The sequence below is a fragment of the Miscanthus floridulus genome, chromosome 12 (assembly GCF_019320115.1).
Source record: "Miscanthus floridulus cultivar M001 chromosome 12, ASM1932011v1, whole genome shotgun sequence".
Taxonomy (NCBI): Eukaryota; Viridiplantae; Streptophyta; class Magnoliopsida; order Poales; family Poaceae; genus Miscanthus; species Miscanthus floridulus.
In genome coordinates, this window is record NC_089591.1 from 25,355,936 (window position 1) to 25,375,327 (window position 19,392).

The following is a 19,392-nucleotide window of genomic DNA, read 5'->3' on the forward strand; positions in this document are numbered from 1 at the left end:
CACTAACGCACCAAGGCCCACGACGTGGCAGGACCTGGACGCAGATAGAAGCCGACCAACCTCAACTGCAATTGAACGAGAGCTGTTGTCGGTGCTGTAAACAACTACAAGTGTTGCCGCAACACATTTAAATGAATATGAAGCAAATAAATGAAGTCCATGCGCAAGTTGACAAGTTGCCACATAACATTTTTATTGGTTCATGAGTCTGCAAGTTTCGTATGACAATATTCGTTCGACATAAGTTCGACATAACCAACTAAGTCTCAGGAGTGTAAGGATCCCTCGGACGCCTCTGTCTCTTCGGATTTGTAGGCAACACATTAGGAGTGTAGCCAACATCGGTGTGGTCATGTTGTCGGTGGGTACGGCTCGTACCCTACAAGTACATGATATGCACGATTACTTATAATCTTTATGATTGTTAGTTCATGGAGCCTACGTATTTAAAGACACTACCTTTGTTACTACCTGTGAGGCTCCTTAGATACCAAGCGGGGCACCACCTAGCTGAGACATGCCTATCTCGTCCTGCTGCCAAGGGTCCCACTAGTGGTGCTGTATGCGGAAGCCCGGGGGGTCATCGTTGTCATCGTCGTCCTTGCCGTCCTCATTTTGCAGGGTCCTTCCCAGCGCTATAATTTGTTGGTATACACATAGCGGAAGTGGCACCTATCACTAGCTCAGAAGAGCCGGTTGGTGTCCTCAAAGAGCCAGAAGACGTGGCACCTGACCGCGCCTAGGTAATCGGGTTCCACCCAAGGAGTGTCCATGTAGCTCAACTTCTGAGCTAGCTTCCTACTAGCTCCGCTTCACCTTCTGCATGAATAGACGTTAAAGTTAGTGCATTTCTCAAACGCATATACACTAAAGAAACATTTTCGGAACGGACAAGTTTATGTTTACCTCCACAAAGGCCTCGAGAATGCCTAGGCCCCTACCCTCTAGACTCGTGAAGCCAAAACGTTGCTTTGTTGGACAGCCTTGACAATTGTGTCGCCTAGGTACAGAAATGTGGTTGGACAGTTTTAGTACACATACTTAATACCAAATGGATAACAAATTGTACCATTTGAGTATCTTACCACGTATCTTTGAAGCGAGACTCTCTATAGTTGTGTGTCGTCCCTAGTGGCAATGTCGTACACATCTTTGATCACATTTTCCTCATTGTCCTTGTCAATCTCCTCCTCAATTTATGGGGGTTTGATATGTGTCCTCGTAGACCTAGTGAAGCCATCGCAGGTACTGGTCGAAGGTGTGCTGGTCATGTGGGGGGACCCACATTGACCGGCTGTCGGTCCTTGGTCTGCCACAACTGGATGTACGTGTTGTGTCATGCACCAATCCTTCGTCTTGTACCTCTTCCTGCAGTCATACCTGCAACAAAACGATTGTTAATTGTACCATACACACCTCTGAATTATTGCTTTGTTATTAATCGATAACGCACCCGTGCAATTCTTGGTTGGTGAAGTAAAGCGGTGGTGGGTAGCCTATCATTCTTCCAAACTGCATGTAAACCCTGATGGGCATGTGAATCTCGACCACGTGGAAGAAAATAAGATGGACGTTGTAGCGATACTCGTCTGGCTCATCCCTAGTGACAGGACTCAGATAGTCCTAGAGCTCCGGAGCATCCCAAGGACACCAATGCACCTAAACATTTCATAATTGAGTTAGGTTGTGATATAGTGTACATCGAACAAGAAACATGTATGATAGTAAAGAGAGCGTAACCTGGTGCTGTGTCAGGACGTCGAGACAGTCCGTGTACTCCATGTACTTGCACCTCGCATTCCCTCTAACTAACTCTGCTTGCGTCCAGATATACAGAGCTGTAAGCAATGTATCCTGCCCATTCCAATGTTGCATTGAACACGATAATGAATTAGCCATTAATAATTTCATCATATGTAACTGCCTCGAAGAATATATTAAATCGAAGTACTTACAGGGAAACCAATAACAAGGGGCCTCCCAATGGGCCATCGTTCCCAACACCAAATCTGGAGTAGGTAGGAGCAACCCCTAAGGTTCGCATACCCTAAGGTGCGACGGTAGGCAACTGCATAGCTGTCGATACGTCCATGCCCGGACTGCGCTGCCCCAGCTGTACGCCGCTATGTTATCCCACGACTGGCGTAGTATGTCAAGAAAGATCCAGCTGATGGTGTTGTCCGAGGCGTCTAGGAATAGGAAAGCACCAAGGAAGTGCTAGAGCCACACTCTAGCGAACCTGTCGATCTGAGCCTCATCAAGCCTGTGGGTCTAAGTAATCAAAGCGCTCTGTGATCCACGACGATGAAACACCAGAACTTTTCCTAAAATTCACCAAAGAAAATGAGTCACAATGGCTGCAGGAAAAGCAATGCAAGTATTAAATAGGCTTGAATTGCTCACTTATTTTTCTTGGAAACCTCGTCGTCCGGTGGAAGAAAGCCAGTGAACTGAGCCCATCTCCCTCCAGTGATCGTTGTCAACTATACCTATCACTGGAAGTCCCCCCAACCGAAGGCCAAAGATAGCCTTCACGTCTTGCATGGTCACGGTCATCTCGCCACAAGGTAGGTGGAACGTGTGGGTCTCAGGCCTCCACCTGTTATAAGAATAGAACAACTATTAGTTACCTTCAAATTTGTTATAAGAATGTATACGTACAATGAAGGCACTCGCACCTATCTATAGCTATAGTAAGTAGTGTTGGGTCAAGGGGCGGAAGACTGTAGTTGACAACATGGATAAGCTCGAGAAAACCGGCACGCCGTATGTACGGCGCGCAATGCTCGTCCCACTGGTGCGCCCTGGTGTGCGTGCGGGGCCTCAAAGGAGGCAAGGGCATCTCTACGTCGGTGTCAATCAAGAAGTTTGCTCAGTGCGGGTCGTCTTACTCCACCTCAAGAAGGGGGTACAACTGGTGCTGCGTGGGAGGGGCCATCCTGTTACAAATTGATAAACAAAGGGTTAGAGTATTCAAATTAACAATATTCAAATTAACATTATGTAGCATTGCAAAATTTAAACTACTTGTTATGCAATACGAACACAACATGAAAGCACATGTATATATTCAAAGTAACATTAACAGACATATTAAATAACTTCACTAGGAAAATAATCCTTTGACGAAACTTCATCAAGTCATCCAAATCGCCGTATCACGCACTACTAAGTATCGACACTTGAAAACTAGTATCTATAATAACAACCTTTACTACTATAAACTAACTAAATAATAAATACCTAATCAATCCCTAAACCCAAAGTCCTAACTAACAGTAACCTAAACCCTAACTATCTAACCAAACCTTAACTATACTACAACACACAAACTAAACCCTAAAAACTATCTACCTAAATAAACAAATTCATTAGCCTAGCTATCCTAAATCACTAACCCTAACTAAAATAGTATTCATAATAACAAGAAATCGAGAGAGGGAGCTACCTTGATATGAGCGGGGACCTTTTAGGGTCACCCAAGACGAAGGAGATGGCCGCTGGCGGCCTCGCTGACTGGCGGCGCTGGCACCCCAACACTGGAGAGGCGGCGGCGGCTGGAGCAGGCGAGGCGGCGGTGCCTAGCGTTCGGCTACCGGGCAGCGGAGTGCACTAGGGTCGAGGGCGAGGGCGGGCGCAGCGGGGGCGTCGTAGGCTTTTACTGGGCCTTACCGCGCCACCAGCAATGGCGCGTCACAGCCGCGCCAAGATGGGTGGCGCGACAGACCCTGCCACGACGACGCCATGTCATCCTCCCGACGCGCCACCATGCATGGTGCGGCTCAGGCGTTTCGCCGCGCCAAAGCAAAAATGTTAGTTTTTGAAAAAAAAAATAAAACAGTGTTGGATTTAAAATTAGTTTACAAAAAATGTTAAAAATAAAAAAAATCCTGGGGCGCAGTACCTCATAAGGCTCAGGCCCTTTTTGATGTCGCAGTGGATGCCATTGTTGGAAACGGGGAACAGATCCTGTTTTGGACCGACAGGTGGCTGGATGGTCACACCATGGCTGAAATAGCCCCTAATTTGATCAAAACAGTGAGAAAACGAACAGCCAAGTGGCTCAAGCAATCCAGAACATAAGATGGGTTGGTGACATAAAAGGAGCTCGCACAATAGAGGTTCTGATTTAATACCTACATATTTGGGATATTGTGGATGGTTTACTCTTGCAGCCGGATGTGCAGGACCGCTACACTTGGAAGTTATCGCATGATGGGACAGGCAACAGCAAATTTGCGTATGGAGCCTTCTTTGTGGAACCATCAAGTTTGGACCATGGCGAAGGATCTCGAAAACTTGGGCACCCCCACGCTGTAAATTCTTCATTTGGCTGGTATTTCACAATAGGGTCTGGACAGCCAATAGGTTGGCTAAAAGAGGCCTCCACCATCTAGATGCTTGTCCTTTTTCTGATCAGGCTGAGGAAACCATACATCACTTGCTGGTTGAATGTGTATTCACTTGCTAAGTATGGGCCTTGATATTCCAAAAGCTTGGCCTGTTGTTTCTGGTGCCTGATCCAACCGTGAGTCGCTTCTCGGGATGGTGGAGGAAAACTAATGCAACGGCTCCAAAGGAAATCAGAAAGGGTTTGAACACTTAGATAATCTTGGTAGCTTGGGAGGTCTGGAAGCATCATAATGATTGTCTTCGAGACCTTAAGGCCAAATGTTCAGGAGGTTATCATTGCTGTGTGCATGGAGGGCAGTTTTTGGTGTATGGCCAGGGCCTCCAAGCTCACACAGCTTTTATCCAGGTTGCTCTCCTCTGGAGTTCCCAGGAGTTGATGGTCGTCTTTTAGTTAGTTTGTGGTGCGTTGATATGCTGGTCTCCTTAGTGTGTGTCCTGGTGCTCGTGTTGGGTCACCCAGACCCGTATACTTGTTTTTTCTACCTTAATGAAATGACACGCAGTCATGCGTGATTCGAGAAAAAAAATAGGTACAAATGATGGAAGTTTTAACTGCTCACAAGGGCAACACAGCAATACGCAATGTGTAAATTTGCACAGTACTAGGGCGTCAACAAGTAATGACAAGTATTTTTACAGCATTACTAGTTTATTGTAAACACTTAATCAAGTATGTAGCTTAAAAAATAAATCTTAGAAGAAAATGCCAATTTAATTGTCTTCTAAATGAATGGATGGATTAGTTGGCACCTCCAAATAGGAAACATCAGTTCATTTTGATGTGCACATGCTTCAATATATATGCGAACTGTCTAGTGACCGCCGGTCAACTTTGGCACATCTAGAATTGTGTAGCAAGCGTTCTTAGCTAAAAATTTGGTGTTAGAAGAAATAGTTTGAATGGAATAAAATTCAGCAATGCATACCATGGATGAGCCGGAGTCCTGAATTTATTCTCTTCCAACACTCCTTAAATATCCCTTTCAGGCGACCTACCATAACGACCATGAGATCTTCGAAGGTGTAAGTATGCGTTTGGGTACATAAGCGTTTGCATCTGCTAGGTGCTCATAAGGATAGAGTGTGCAAGATAGGCTGTACATGCGTACGTTCGTAAAGATAAGTGTGTGTTCATGTATGTAAGCATTTATGTCTGTAACTGTGTCTCGCAAAAAAAAAAAAAAAAAAAAAAAAAAAAAAAAAAAACCTTCAGCTCCTTGCACTCGGACACACCTCTCGGATATCCAAAGATGGCTTCGCTGAAACCTTCGTGCTGATATCTGCACATATAAGAGTTGGGAAATGATCATGCGAAACAGAGAAAAGGGCACCCAGCGCCGCCCCCAACACACTGTAATCCAACAGTTCTCCAAATCTACAAATTTTAACCAAGATACATATAATTAACACAACAAACCAAAAAATCAAAACCTCAACTGCTAAAAGTTACAAGTAATAACAACTACACATACCCAACAAAATCAGTACACTTAAAATACAGCACCCCGTTTTAATGGCATGCATGAGGCGTCAGGTCAAGTTTCATTACTACTGCCGCCTCCTGGTACTGCGCCTCACCGGCTCAGACTCAACAAGTCTTTTGAGGAATGGCTGGGGAGCGGAAAGCCCCACTGATTCTGGGATATCAAGATCACCATTAGCTGTTGGAACAGCCATCGCTGGTTGCTTACTTGACATATGCAGCGGCTGGATTCTTGATTTCTCCACCTGAAAGAGCACTCCAGTTAAACACTGCCGCATGTGCCTTGTGGATATTCAATTTAATGGGAACTGATATTTGATTTGATGGGCACTTGAGTATAAATGTGCCACAGAAGATTACAAGGACTCAAGGCCTGACTAGGCCCGCTGCATTTTCCAGGCTATGCTTGCATATGGATGGCTCAAAACTTTGCAGTTTTGTGAGTGCATGCAAGTATGCAATTAGCTTAACTTCAAATCTCTACTGTTAACGTACCAGCTCCTGGTGAAAAGCGTGAGAATAAGCTTCAGAAAGCCTTCTCTGCAGATCATCTTCCTTTTTTCTTTCATAATCAGAGTTCTCCATTTCATTTTCCTTCTCTTCCAGTTCACGATATAACTCTGTAATAATTTGTAAAGAAATAAAACACACTGAAACCAGACATCAGTTTGCATCAACCTCTAAAGACATGCATATGACGACTAATAACCAGGTCGTAAAAGCAGAAACCGTTTTGTATCAACTTCTATTTCCAGAATATGCCATGAGTGCAAAGGAGACCATGTACTACAAAATTGTTTTCATGGTTTGAGAACAAATCCACATAGCCTAAATGGCATACCTGTAAATACTGACAAGATCCAGATTTGGGTTGGAATATCAAATAGCGTCTTAGCTAAGGTCAACGAAGACTTCAGGATCTCTCTGGCCTGTCCTGCGTCATGTAGCTGAAGCGCCAATGTGCCCAGTATTGTCAAATACTGAGAAACTAACTGGATGTTACCCAACTGTTGGTGCGCTATTCTCAAACCACTTGCAAGGCGGTTCCTGGTATTACATAAGCATTAAATATTTATGAAATACAAATGCACAAACATGCTAATTGTGTGCTCATAAGGTGAATAAAATTGCTACTCCCTCCATTCCAAATTATCGTTCACTTTGTGTTTGTTCTAACTTCTTTAACTTTGACCAAGTTTAGAAAAATACAAAAAAATCTACAACATCAAATTTGTTTCATCAAAGTTTTACATGGAATATAATTTGAAAGTGCATTTATTTGAAATTGTAGATGCTAATATATTTTTTCTAAAAACTTGATCAAAAGTTAGAGAAGTTTAGCTGAGGACAAAGCCAAAGTACACTATAATTTGTATCGGAGGGAGTCTGACAAGACAACAGTAGGAAACAAATAGTGCAGAATATTAACTAAAATATCATATATGCTTGAAGAAACCTTGGCCCTAATCTATCACACAGCAAACATTTATTGTCGTGAACCCTAGTTCATTTGGGGGATAGAGGGGATAACCATTGCCAGGAGGAAGCCCGAGCAAAGTCAGGCATGGAGGGAGACTAGAGCATTTTTGGGGGAATTGGATTCGGGGAGAGGTTTTTCCCTCTGCGCCCTATGTTGAAGGAGACTGGGATTAGAATTGTCTTGATATTGCTTAATCCCCATGAGAGCTTGTACATGGATATATATAGGCACTTGGCCTGCTAAATAAAAGGACTCCATAACTCCCCATAAATCCCGTAATTCTTGCCTTCTTGCATGCTGCTCCTTGATTGCTGCTGGCGCCATCTGCTCCTTGATTACTGCTGGCACCATCTGGTCGCGGTGACAGCGTGCCTTCTGGTTACCATGCAGCCGGTCACCATGTAACCAACGGCGGCCCCAAATGACATTTATATACTCATGCTCACAAATGCAGCTTGGAGCACTAATAATAACTCTATGTAGAATGGAGTTTATGAAATCATCACACTTACCGTGCTTCTTGTGGATTATGCTGTCTCATAAGTAATAGTCCATAAACAAAAATGATACAGGTCTTCTCTCGCACACCAACAAATGAGTCCATTGTTCTATAAGCAGGACCAACCAATTCTAGTGCCTAAAGAATAAAACAGGCAGGTAATATTCAGTCATGTCAGTTACCATCAGTAGTAGATAGGTTCAAACTACATAGCATGATAAGCTATCAAGCTCTACTGTACCTGTGAAGACGATTCTGCATCACCCTTACAAATGTACGACACAGCTGCATAGGCTTCACACATCGATTGCATTGATTTACTCTCTGTCAGCTGAGATCATTACAGGCAAACAAACATTAACAGGCTTCGCCTAATATAGAAAGATATACATGTTATTCCTTTGGCAATCTGGAAAGGGTATATAAAAGATCGGCCAAAAGTACCTTTTTTGCTTCAAGGAAGTGGAAAGCTGCTTCATCGAAGCAGCCAACAGAATGTGCATACTGTCCCCTTAAATTTTCAATGGTGCTTTCACAACCTTGAAGAATTGTTGGGAAGCGAGTAAACCAGTTTTTCATCTGAGCTAAAGCCTACAGAAAGGTGGCCAATTGAAAGGAAAATGAGTTAGCTAACAACAAGAAGATCGTGAGATCAACTGTAAGATATCACAATGAGCAAATATGATTACATCAAATTTCATAATCTGCATATATACCATAAATCTAGGAAACCAAACATGGGCCGATCCCCGAAAGAAGAGTCCAAATCTATAAGGTCTCTCTATCTATAGATTGCTTTTTTTAGCATTTCTACCTATAGATTGCTTGGAAGTCAAGTCCCTTAGGGACTATAAATATAGGGGTCATGTACTCGTTATAAAAAAAGAGCGTACCTAGTGCAGAGAGCTCCCGCTCTGTGCGGGGTCTAGGGAAGGGTGTCAGTGGCAAGCCTTACCCTCGCCTGTGCAGCGAGGAGACCACGACTCCAACCCGGGACCTTCCGGGTCATGTACTAGTTATGATTAAGCAAAAAATAGAGGAATCCTCCTCTCGCTCTCATGCTCCCCTGCCCACTGCGTCTCCCCCCTCCCCGTCTATGGCCACATGGCAGACGTGCTGCCCTAGCCACCGCCCCCACCCTCCCCTGGGCCTACTCCACCCTGCCGTCACCCCCAACCCGATTGGTGCCGATCACATCTGGTATCCAGAGACCAAGAATCCATGGCGGACGATGGCAAGACCATGCCAGCGGACCTGAAGGTGTGGCTCGAGGTTTTCTCCACCGACCTCACCAAGCGCATGGACAGCGTGCAGGAGCACCTTGTCAACGTCGACACTCGCCCGAGCAACATGGAGCACGGAGGCCCCACCGACTACAAGGACACCGACGCCACAGCCGCGGCCAAGGCAAAGCTAGAATGTGATGCCACGGCCAAGGACTTTGAGGTGGACACCAAACATGCCATGGAAGCCATCAGGTGCGCGTTCCTCAAGGACAAGATGGAGAGCTCCAAGCCCTCGGCAATTCCCAATATTGTGGAGCAGGTGACAAACAATCTATTCGTTACACTGCAAGAGCCAGAGGCACTGCCCAAGAAGTCACTGCCACCACCACTTACCCGACAACAGCACATGGATCATTCCTGGTCCTCCAACCCCGCTACCACAAGTTGTTCCCAACGTACGACGGCAAGGAGGATCCACTACCGCGGATCAATCGCCGCAAGTAGTTCTTCATAGGCCAGTGCACCCCCAACAACGAAACGGTCTAGGTCTCGTACGCCTCGTTTCATCTGACAAGAGGAGCACAACAATGGTCCATTTACCTAGCCCAAGACAAGGCGGTCACCAGCTGGAGCTACCTTGCTCGTTGCGTCAACGAGCGATTCAGCCCACAACTTGGTGCAACCCACTAGGCGAGCTGGCCTCCCTGCGCAAGACGAGGACTATCAACGACTACACCGAGAGGTTCCTGGCACACGTGGCACGGGTAGGCCCCCTTGACGAGCGGGAGTAGGTCAACATCTACATGGCAGGCCTGCTAGAGCCATCGAAGACGGATATGGAAAAGGCCATGTCAATGGCCAGGGCATACAAGTGATGTGCCTTAGTCGTCGCTGACCTCACCAAAACGACAACCCCAGTACGTGCCTCACCTTGTCCTCCACTACCTCCAAAGACGCCATGTTCTGCTTCGACTACAGCTGCTGCACCAGCACCAGCAACAACACAACCATCGACTACAACGACTCGTGCTTCCAAGTGCCTCACTGCCGAGGAGATGGCAGAATGTCGTCGCATGGGACTCCGCTTGAACCGTGACGAGCAGTTCACCCGCGGCCACAAGTGCAAGCACCTCGTCGACATCACCCAAAACTCTGGCATGCGCAGATGGTGCACCATGTTCTTGGTAGGCATCGTCCTGGGACACTATGTGCGCATCCTCATCGACACCGGCGACATGCATAACATCATCGACATCAACTTCGCTCGCCTGGTTGGTCTCATGGAACGCCGCATCGACATCACAATACTCATTGGCAGCAACAATGAGATTGCCTTCCGAGCAACCTACTTCAACATGCCCCTACACATCACTACCTGAGACGTTCCAGATCGGCACCTTCCTAGTGGACCTCGGCATTGACATTGACATCGTCCTTGGCATGCCATGGATGGCCGACCTCGACAGCATCCTCTGGAACTTTGCATCACTCACCGTCACCTTCACCGTCCCAGCGGGCAAGCATCGGAAATGTGCTCACCCTACCAGCCCCAGTACTCATCGTTGCCACGCCAGCGCCGCCGCCATAGCAGTAGGCACAACCACCACAGCAGCAGACGCTACCACTACAATAACTGTAGCAGCCACGCTGCAACCTGACCAATGCCACCAGACCGCGTCAGTCGAACGCCATCGGTACAGTCTGCCCACGTGCCACTGTCTTCACCCAAATCCGACAGGCAGTCAGGGATGTCCTAAAGTTGCGCGCCTTTGCCACCGCCATCATCAACGACACGACCGCCCGAGCTTTGTCCATGGATAATGATGCCATCTTCTTTGACGACCGCTTCTACCTCCCGGCATCATCACCACCGCGGTCGAGCTGGCATCCCTGCGCACGACGAGGACTATCGACGACTACATCGAGAGGTTCCTAGCGCACCTGGCACGGGCAAGCCCCCTCGACGAGCGGCAGTAGGTCAACATCTACACGGCAGGCGTGCTAGAGCCGCCGAAGACGGATGTGGAGCTCCAGAACCCATGGGATATGGAAAAGGCCATGTTGATGGCCAAGGCATACAAGTGATGTGCCTTAGTTGTTGCTGACCTCACCAAAACGACTACAACCCTGGTACATGCCTCACCTCGTCCTACACTACCTCCGAAGGCGCAATCTTCTGCTTCGACTATAGTTGCTGCACCAGCACCAGCGACAACACCAGCGACTACAGCGACTCGCGCTTCCAAGCGCCACACCGCTGAGCAGATGGCAGAACGTCGTCGCATGGGACTCTGCTTGAATCGTGACGAGCAGCTCACCCGCGGCCACAAGTGCAAGCACCTCTTCAACATCACCCAAAACTCTAGTGTGCGCGGATGGCGCACCATGTTCTTGGCAAGCATCGTCCTAGGACACGATGTGCACATCCTCGTCGACACCGGCCATGCATAACATCATCGACATCAACTTCGCTCGCCTGGTTGGTCTCATGGAGCACCGCATCGACATCACAATACGCATTGGCAGCAGCAATGAGACTACCTGCCGAGGAGCCTGCTTCAACAAGCCCCTAACACATCGATACCGAGACGTTCCAGATTGACGCCTTCTTAGTGGACCTCAGCGTCGACATCAACATTGTGCTTGGCATGCCAAGGATGGCCAACCTCGGTAGCATCCTCTAGAACTTCGCATCACTGGAGATATGGTTCCAGCAGGGCGACCGCACCGTCACCTTCACCGTCCCCAGTGGGCAAGCATTGCAAATGGTGCTCGCCCTACCAGTCCCAGTACTCATCGTTGCCACGCCAGCGCCGCCACCACAGCAACAGGCGCTACCACTACAACAATTGTAGCAGCCACGCTTCAACCTGACCAATGCCACTAGACTACGTCAACCGAACGCCTTCAACACAGCCTACCCATGAGCCAGCGACTTCACTTAGATCCGACAAGCAGTCAAGGATGTCCTAGAGTTGAGCACCTTTGCCGCCACCATCAACAATGACATGGCCGCCTGAGCATGGTCCATGGAGAATGGCGTCATCTTCTTGGACGACCGCTTCTACCGCCCAGCATCATCACCACTGATGTCGTGCTGGCATCCCTGCGCAAGACAAGGACTGTCGACAACTACACCGAGAGGTTCCTGGCGCACGTGGCACGGGCAGGCCCCCTCGACGAGTGGCAATAGGTCAACGGCTACATGGCAGGCCTACTAGAGCCGCTGAAGACGGAGGTTGAGCTCCAGAACCCGTGGGATATGGTAATGGCCATGTCGATGGCCAGAGCATACAAGTGATGTGCCTTAGTCATCCCCAACCTCACCAAAACGACTATAACCCTCACCTCATCCTTCACTACCGAAGGCGCCACCTTCTGCTTTGACTACAGCTGCCGCACCAGCACCAACGACAACACCACCATCGACAGGCAGTCAGGGACGTCCTACAGTTGCGCGCCTTTGCCACCACCATCATCAATGACACGGCCGCCCGAGCTTGGTCCACGGATAATGGCGTCATCTTCTTTGACGACTGCTTCTACCTCCCGGCATCATCACCAGTTCACCACAGTTGTCGAACCTACTGGATAATGTACTCGTTATGATCAAGCAAAAAATAGAGGAATCCTTCTCTCGCTCTCGTGCTCCCCTGCCTCCTACGCCTCCTCCCTCCCCGCCTATGGCCATGTGGCAGCCCTGCTGCCCTAGCCACCATCCCTCCCTCATCTGCGACTACTCCACCCCGCTGTCACCCCAACCCGATCGGTGCCCATCACAAAACGACTTACAATAATCTGCAGTAAACTAATTGACAGAAAGACATGATCATTTACCAAGCATACATTTATACATTTAACTATGGATATACATGTGTCTTTACCTCTTGGGCTTCAACAAATTCTGACCTTGTAAGTTCCACAGCAACTTTGTTTTCCAGAAACTGAAGTAAAAGGATCAAGTACAGCCCTGCTGTCCATATTGTTGAGTGTTCCAAATTTGCCTCTGCATAGCAATGGCAGTTGAATAATGAAAATAAATCTGACTCCACTCAAGTCATATAAGATGAAGGAACAGGAAAAGTGCACAAGTTAGGACTAAATTGGTTAAATTCATTCTTTCTGTAAGGTACAAAATCAAAAGAAATAAAACAACAGGTGCGATCCACAACTTCTGTTAGTTTTTAACTAAAGAACCAAGAAGTATAAGGTTTCATAATGGAAAAAAATTCAAAGACATAGTCCTACATTTTTTTATTCTCTTAATGAAATGATACTCAGCTCTCCTACGTCGTTCAAGGAAAAAAACAATGGCTATGTAACTATGGGTACATATAAAATGGTGAAAACTGGGTAACAATTACTGATTTTCTGACCTAGTGTTCAGCAGTTAGCAAGTGGAATAAAGGCAGGCTGCAAAAAGGGCAACCATAAGATATTATGCTTCATTATGACTGATATATTTCTATGCATATTTGCTCATTCATACTCCTTCAATATTTACAGGGCTCCTTTCCCATCTTGGCTTGTTTTTCAATATCTATTAAGCAGGTATGAAAATCAAGGTTAATGTAGTTAATAAGGTTTTTATCTTATTTCATCCTTACTAATGGTACTACTACTACCAACGATCCAACCAATAAGGGTAGGCATTTCTTGTTTTCTTTTCAAGAACTTAATTTGTGTGAAAAAGTGCAACATGGTCCTATATTCTATAAAACAGAGGAAGTAGTACTTAGTAGTCCAGTTCAGCCCACATAGCATATAAAAGACTATACAAACAAACGGATTGAAAAAATAGTTCTCACGAACCATACAGAGCTCACATTACGTCACAAAAAGAAATAATGGGTGGGATCCATAAATAATAACGAGGATGTTAGAAACCCATCAAGGCGATGCATTAGGCAATGCATACAGTTGTGATGCTAAAAAAGAGTAACAGGACTTATCAGAAATAATTACCCATCACACCATCCACAATGCCAAGCTTCACAAGTTCATCTGTAGAAAACAATATGAAACCACACTAAGTACAGAAAAGAGACAAGTTTCTATGAATTTTCACCTTTATATGCATAGGAAAAGATCTGTCAGGATCCTAACTTCTGGAAGATCCAAGATACAATCAATATTGCAAGACAGTAATAGTCATTTATTTCATTCCGATGACCAATCTGGTTACAATTGGTCTTTGACATATTTTAGCATTATAAGCTACAGTTACACAGAATCTTACCATGCTAAAAGTGACAACTAAGGGCTGAAAAGGGATTCATAGGTGGAACGTCATACGAGCAAATAGTAACAATACTATGACATAACTGTAAAAAGGTCACACTGCAACAACTAACCCACAGAGGATGAGTGCAAAAAATAACAATTCAGGAAAGTAGAACAGTAATTTTTCTAACTAAAATATTTATTTATCGTACTTTGTACCTCTTTATATCATGTGTCTCAACTCTCAAACAAACCATAACAAACATGGTCTGGTCACTAGTCTTTGTAAATACACTCTCCTTTGTGAGGCCAAGGCAACAAGACACGACACCTAGTTGAATTTCACATAGCGTTGACTAATGCATGTCGAGTGTCATGCAACACAAGCTCACCAGTCAAATTTATATAACTGCAGGGACCTTCTAAGGATGGCTGCGCGCCATACCAAATATGGTTATGACCATCAAAGAATGTGTTGGTGAACATAATGTTGAGCTCAGAATCTCAAATTCCAGCTTCTACCACTTCTCTACCAACATGCATGGGAAAGTGATGAAAATGAAGTCTAATATAGGCCAGCTTTCTGTATTGAGGAATATATTCATTGGAGTATAATTATGAAGTAATTGTTGAAAATTGGTTTACTATTTCCCTGGATCATAGTGGCATGAAACAATTTGCAATGCTAAGGCACTTTTATGGAAGACGTAGTGGAAAACGACTATAAACAAGTGAGGAACCCATCAACCAAGGAAACATGCATGTGAATAGGTACAAATGAGGGAAGTTTTAACCGCTCACAAGGGCAACACAGCGATACGCAATGTGTACATTTGCACAGTACTAGGACGTCAACAAGTAATGACAAGTATTTTTACAGCATTACTAGCTAAGTGTAAACACTTAATGAAGATATGTAGCTTAAAAAATAAATCTTAGAAGAAAATGCCAATTTAATTGTCTTCTAAATGAATGGATGGATTAGTTGGCACCTCCAAATAGGAAACATCAGTTCATTTTGATGTGCACATGCTTCAATATATATGCGAACTATCTAGTGACCGCCTGTCAACTTTGGCACATCTAGAATTGTGTAGCAGGCATTCTTAGCTAAAAATTTGTTGGTGTTAGAAGAAATAGTTTGAATGGGATAGAATTCAGCAATGCATACCATGGATGAGCTGGAGTCCTGAAATTATTCTCTTCCCACACTCCTTAAATATCCCTTTCGGGCGACCTACCATAACGACCATGAGATCTACGAGCACAAACACTGCCGTCCGTGGGAGCCACTCCCCATGCATCAGTGGTGGTGCCAAAAGCAGCTTATCCCCATAATCCAACACATCATTCAATGAGTCATAGCCACACAATGCTCGCAGCTGAGCCTTGAGCTGCCTTTGCTTGTGCGACAATGCCGACCTCTCCCGCTCCTTCAACCCAGACTGTCCTAGCGTCCTCTCCACTGTGCTGAGATCATTAGCAAGCTCCTTAATTTGCCATCCTCTCTGCATCTCGCTCTTCACAGCTGTATCCAACCTCTCTACTGCGCTGTGAGGCAGCCTTGTAATCGCAGATCCTGAGCAGGTAGAAAGTCTGCAGCAGCTGCGTGTAGAAGAAGAGTCCAACCCAGTGCTCCATCTGCACCCAAATGAACAGGTAGGAACACGCATCAGGCCACATCTTTGCTGTTATATGCATTAAAAGGAACCCTAATCTGCAGCTACCTGCTCGGCTGCGAGTGCGTCCCAGAGCAGTGAGGTGCGAGTGACGGCGTTCTCAACAGCGGCACTGTCCTCCCAGCAGAGGAGGTGAACGTGGAGCTCGGAGGCGGCGAAGAAGAGCTCGAGCTGGGGGCTCTCGAGCTCGGCGGCGGCGGATGCCCCCACGGACAGGGTGGAGAGCGCTGACGCGGCGTCCCCGTCAATGGTGAGCGCGGACGCGAGCTGCGCCTGGAAGTTGCAGGTCCATAGCAGCGCTGGCTCGCGCTGGAGGAGCCCCGAGGCGGACGCGGAATCCAGGAGGCCTAGGCCGCGGCGGAGCACGTGCTTCTGCGACGCGATCGCCCCCAGGACAGCGTAGGCGCCCGCGAGGTGGGAGTGGGCCAACAGCTTGAGCCGCGGCGGCGCGGAGGGGAGCGGGGAGAGGATGAGCAGCGCGCGCTCGAGGTGCGCCTTGGCGGCAGCGGGGGCACCGGCGCGCGGGGCACGGGAGGAGCCGCGGGGTGCGAGGAGGAGCGAGGCGAGGCGGAGCCGCGCGCGGGCTTCGGTGAGTGGGAGGAGAGCGGCGGCGTGGGGGGGACGCAGCGCGGACTCGAGGCAAGCGGCCGCGGCGGCGAAGTCGTACCGGCGCTCAGCCTCGTCGGCCAACGCGAGGAGCCCGTCCGCGGACACGGCGGCGACGGACATGGCGGCGAGGAGCGGGGGAGGGAGGGGCGGCGGCCGACTAGAGCGTAGCGGCCGGCATGGTCTATCGCGGAGTGGGGGATTTGGGGGTTGGAGGCGGGAGCTTGCAGCGGAAGGAGGAAGGAAGTGGGGAAACAAGCGGGCGCGGGCGGCTGCCGGCGCCGGGTTCAACGGGGTCGCGTGTTTGGTCGCCGGTCGCCGAATGGGGAAAGCAGGGCATGGATGCGGATTCTCAATTACTTCCCTTCGCCAAAGTCAGGCCGTAACCTGCCATCCGCGACAAATTTCCATATATTTATTAACCGTCAATTCGCACCCTTCTCTACACTTAGAGCCTTGTTGAAAAGGGTTTCCCATGTGCCTGCACAGGAGAAGCTAAAAAACGAGCTTTGCGTGGTTCTTTACTGTGGGTTCACGTCGTCGAAATTGCCCCTGTACTTCAATGGTAATTACTACCAAATTGCCACCGTATCTTATCCCATCCCCTCTTTTCGTCCTTACGCAGACACCACACGACGCGCTCAGCGTGACCGCGAGAGAGGTCGCGACCACGCGCTAGGGTTCCGATGAACCAGCTACGGCGTCCGACGGCCGCGGGCGGAACACGCACACGAGTGGATCTGGCGGCCCTGGTGCTCCAGCAGCCGGCACGAGGATGGCCGCGGCCTGGACCAGCGGATCGAAAAGCGCCGCCACCGGCGTCTTTAGCTGCTCCGGCGCTCCTCCAGCTGGCGCGACGGCCGCGTCGTGGCCTGGCAGACCAGCAGGCGCCGCCACCAGCCTGGCCGCTGCTAGGAACGCCTCCATGTCGGGCGCCCTAGGCGATGGGTTCCCGGACTGGTTCAATGGCGCGGCGTCCGCCGCACTAGGCTCGGATTAGCTGTCGTCTGAGATTGGTGCCACCCATGCCGAAGAGGAAAGTGCTCCAGCCCTAGTGCAGACCACGCCGTCAACTCGCCGCAGGGGAGGTGGGCGCACTGGGAGGAGAACAAGGCCGCCGGTTCAAACGAGCACTCCTGCTGTCGACACTGAGGCTAGGTGATGCTTCAGTTGCATAACTGTGATTTTGTTCATGCAATGAATTATCATGTGATTTTGTTTATGCAATGAATTGTCCTGTGATATGCATAAAAATGATCTGTTAGGATTTGTGATGTTGGATTATCATGCTATGATGGAAGGAAATATATTATTGTCATGCATTCCCATGTATGTACTGTCCTATTTTGATTGGATAGTTCTTTGCTAACCTTGTAAGTTCTTTGCTCAGTATGGCTGACTGGACCGATGAAAATGTTAGGATAGTTTGTGAGCTTTTTGCCGAACAAGTGGAGATTGGAAATCGTTCAAGTACTCATTTGAACAAAGCTGGTTTCACAAATGTGATCCAAAAGTTCAAACAGAGGACAGGAATTCTGTACACAAGAAAGCAGTTTAAAAATAAATGGGAGAAGATGAAAGTTGAGTATGGTATTTGGAAGCAATTGGTTGATAGGCAGACCAGTATTGGATGGGATGACAGTGACAAGAATATTGACATGCCTGAAGAATGGTGGAAGAAGATGGCAAATGTAAGTTCAAATAAATTTGCATGTACTTCCATTGCAGGCTGTATATTTTGAAACCTCTATATTTTGTGTTTCCATTGTAATTGAAACCAGTATATTTGTGGTGTTTCCATTGCAGGCTGTCAAGGGATCAGGACGTTTTCGATATAAAGGCCTTCAAAATGAGGACAACCTGAGCATAATGTTTGAAGACCTTCATAACACGGGTGACGACCATTGGGGTCCCTCTAGCGGTGTAGCACCATCACAGGCTATACCTTTGGATGATGATGATGAAGATGAGGGCGAGAATGAAGATGATAGTGACCCTGATGAAGTAACACCAAGTGCCAGACCCAAAAGAGGTAAATCTCAAGGTAATGCAAAGGGGAAGAAAACAAAGACTAGTGGCGGCCAGTGGTTTCAGGAATAAATGGGCAAACTTGTTGAGATAAATGAAAGAACAATCGCATCTTGTGAGTCTATTGCTAGGGGAGAGGACAAATCTGGTTCAACCATCCAGGAGGTCATGGCATTAGTGAAGGGTCGCGGTGCTAAGCCAGGTTCAAATGAGCATTTTATTGCCACTGTAGTTTTCACCAAGAAGGTTGAACGGGAGATGTTTATGACATTAGACACTCTAGAGGAAAGATTTGATTGGTTGTAGGAAAAGCATGAGTGGATGACTAGAAATGATGTGTCTAATAAGTAGATCTTATTTAGCCCCAACCTTGTATCCTTTATGTGAGACTTTAATTTATTGTTCTTGTTTGAGACATATTTTATTTGGCTATGTTGTATGAGACCATTTATTTGGCTGTGTGTATGAGACCATTTATTTGCTGCTGTTATTATAATAAAAATTGTGGTCCTCTCTCTATTTATTGGTACTTATTGAAGTGTCTTTATGTGGTAAACAGATCTGAAACTACAGATAATGATATGGATGACAGTGGGAGTGATGAGGATGATGATGACTTCAAAATAAAGGCTTTGAGAGTGTTGCAGTCTGCTCAAAATAATATTTTCTGTACTGCACTTCTTCTCAGCAAGTATTATTTGACATACCTTCATAAGAATGAGCCAAGAATAGCTAGGACAGACTGGATATGCTAA

At 47.1% G+C, this 19,392-nt stretch overlaps 2 protein-coding genes and 1 long non-coding RNA gene across 3 annotated transcripts; 1 reads left to right on the plus strand and 2 right to left on the minus strand.

The window, feature by feature from the left end:
* Positions 1-2,703: 2,703 nt before the first annotated feature.
* LOC136495302 (uncharacterized) lies at positions 2,704-4,739 on the minus strand. The gene is made up of 3 exons (XR_010768963.1): positions 4,141-4,739; positions 3,449-4,021; positions 2,704-2,939 (listed from the first exon to the last, which is right to left on the minus strand). It is a non-coding gene; the product is annotated as an uncharacterized lncRNA (long non-coding RNA).
* A 1,026-nt stretch (positions 4,740-5,765) lies between these two features.
* Positions 5,766-16,996, minus strand: LOC136496361 (sister chromatid cohesion protein SCC4). Its single transcript, XM_066492018.1, is given in 11 exon segments — positions 5,766-6,141; positions 6,392-6,516; positions 6,738-6,943; positions 7,889-8,013; positions 8,117-8,206; positions 8,320-8,466; positions 12,986-13,107; positions 14,067-14,105; positions 15,496-15,871; positions 15,873-15,965; positions 16,052-16,996. Coding segments are annotated over 11 exon segments (2,184 nt in total). The 5' UTR covers positions 16,733-16,996; the 3' UTR covers positions 5,766-5,961.
* Positions 16,997-18,000: 1,004 nt separating this feature from the next.
* LOC136495630 (L10-interacting MYB domain-containing protein-like) lies at positions 18,001-19,392 on the plus strand. The gene is made up of 3 exons (XM_066491510.1): positions 18,001-18,300; positions 18,416-18,653; positions 19,211-19,392. The coding sequence occupies exons 1-3, from the start codon at positions 18,001-18,003 to the stop codon at positions 19,390-19,392; spliced, it is 720 nt and encodes a 239-aa protein (XP_066347607.1).

What these genes read in the sequence shown, in the direction of transcription:
- LOC136495630 (XM_066491510.1), top strand. Translation starts at nt 18,001, where the DNA reads ATGGCTGACTGGACCGATGAAAATGTTAGGATAGTTTGTGAGCTTTTT. An exon ending in GGTGGAAGAAGATGGCAAAT is followed by an intron (nt 18,301 to 18,415) that starts GTAAGTTCAAAT and finishes TTTCCATTGCAG; the next exon opens with GCTGTCAAGGGATCAGGACG. An exon ending in CAAAAGAGGTAAATCTCAAG is followed by an intron (nt 18,654 to 19,210) that starts GTAATGCAAAGG and finishes CTGAAACTACAG; the next exon opens with ATAATGATATGGATGACAGT.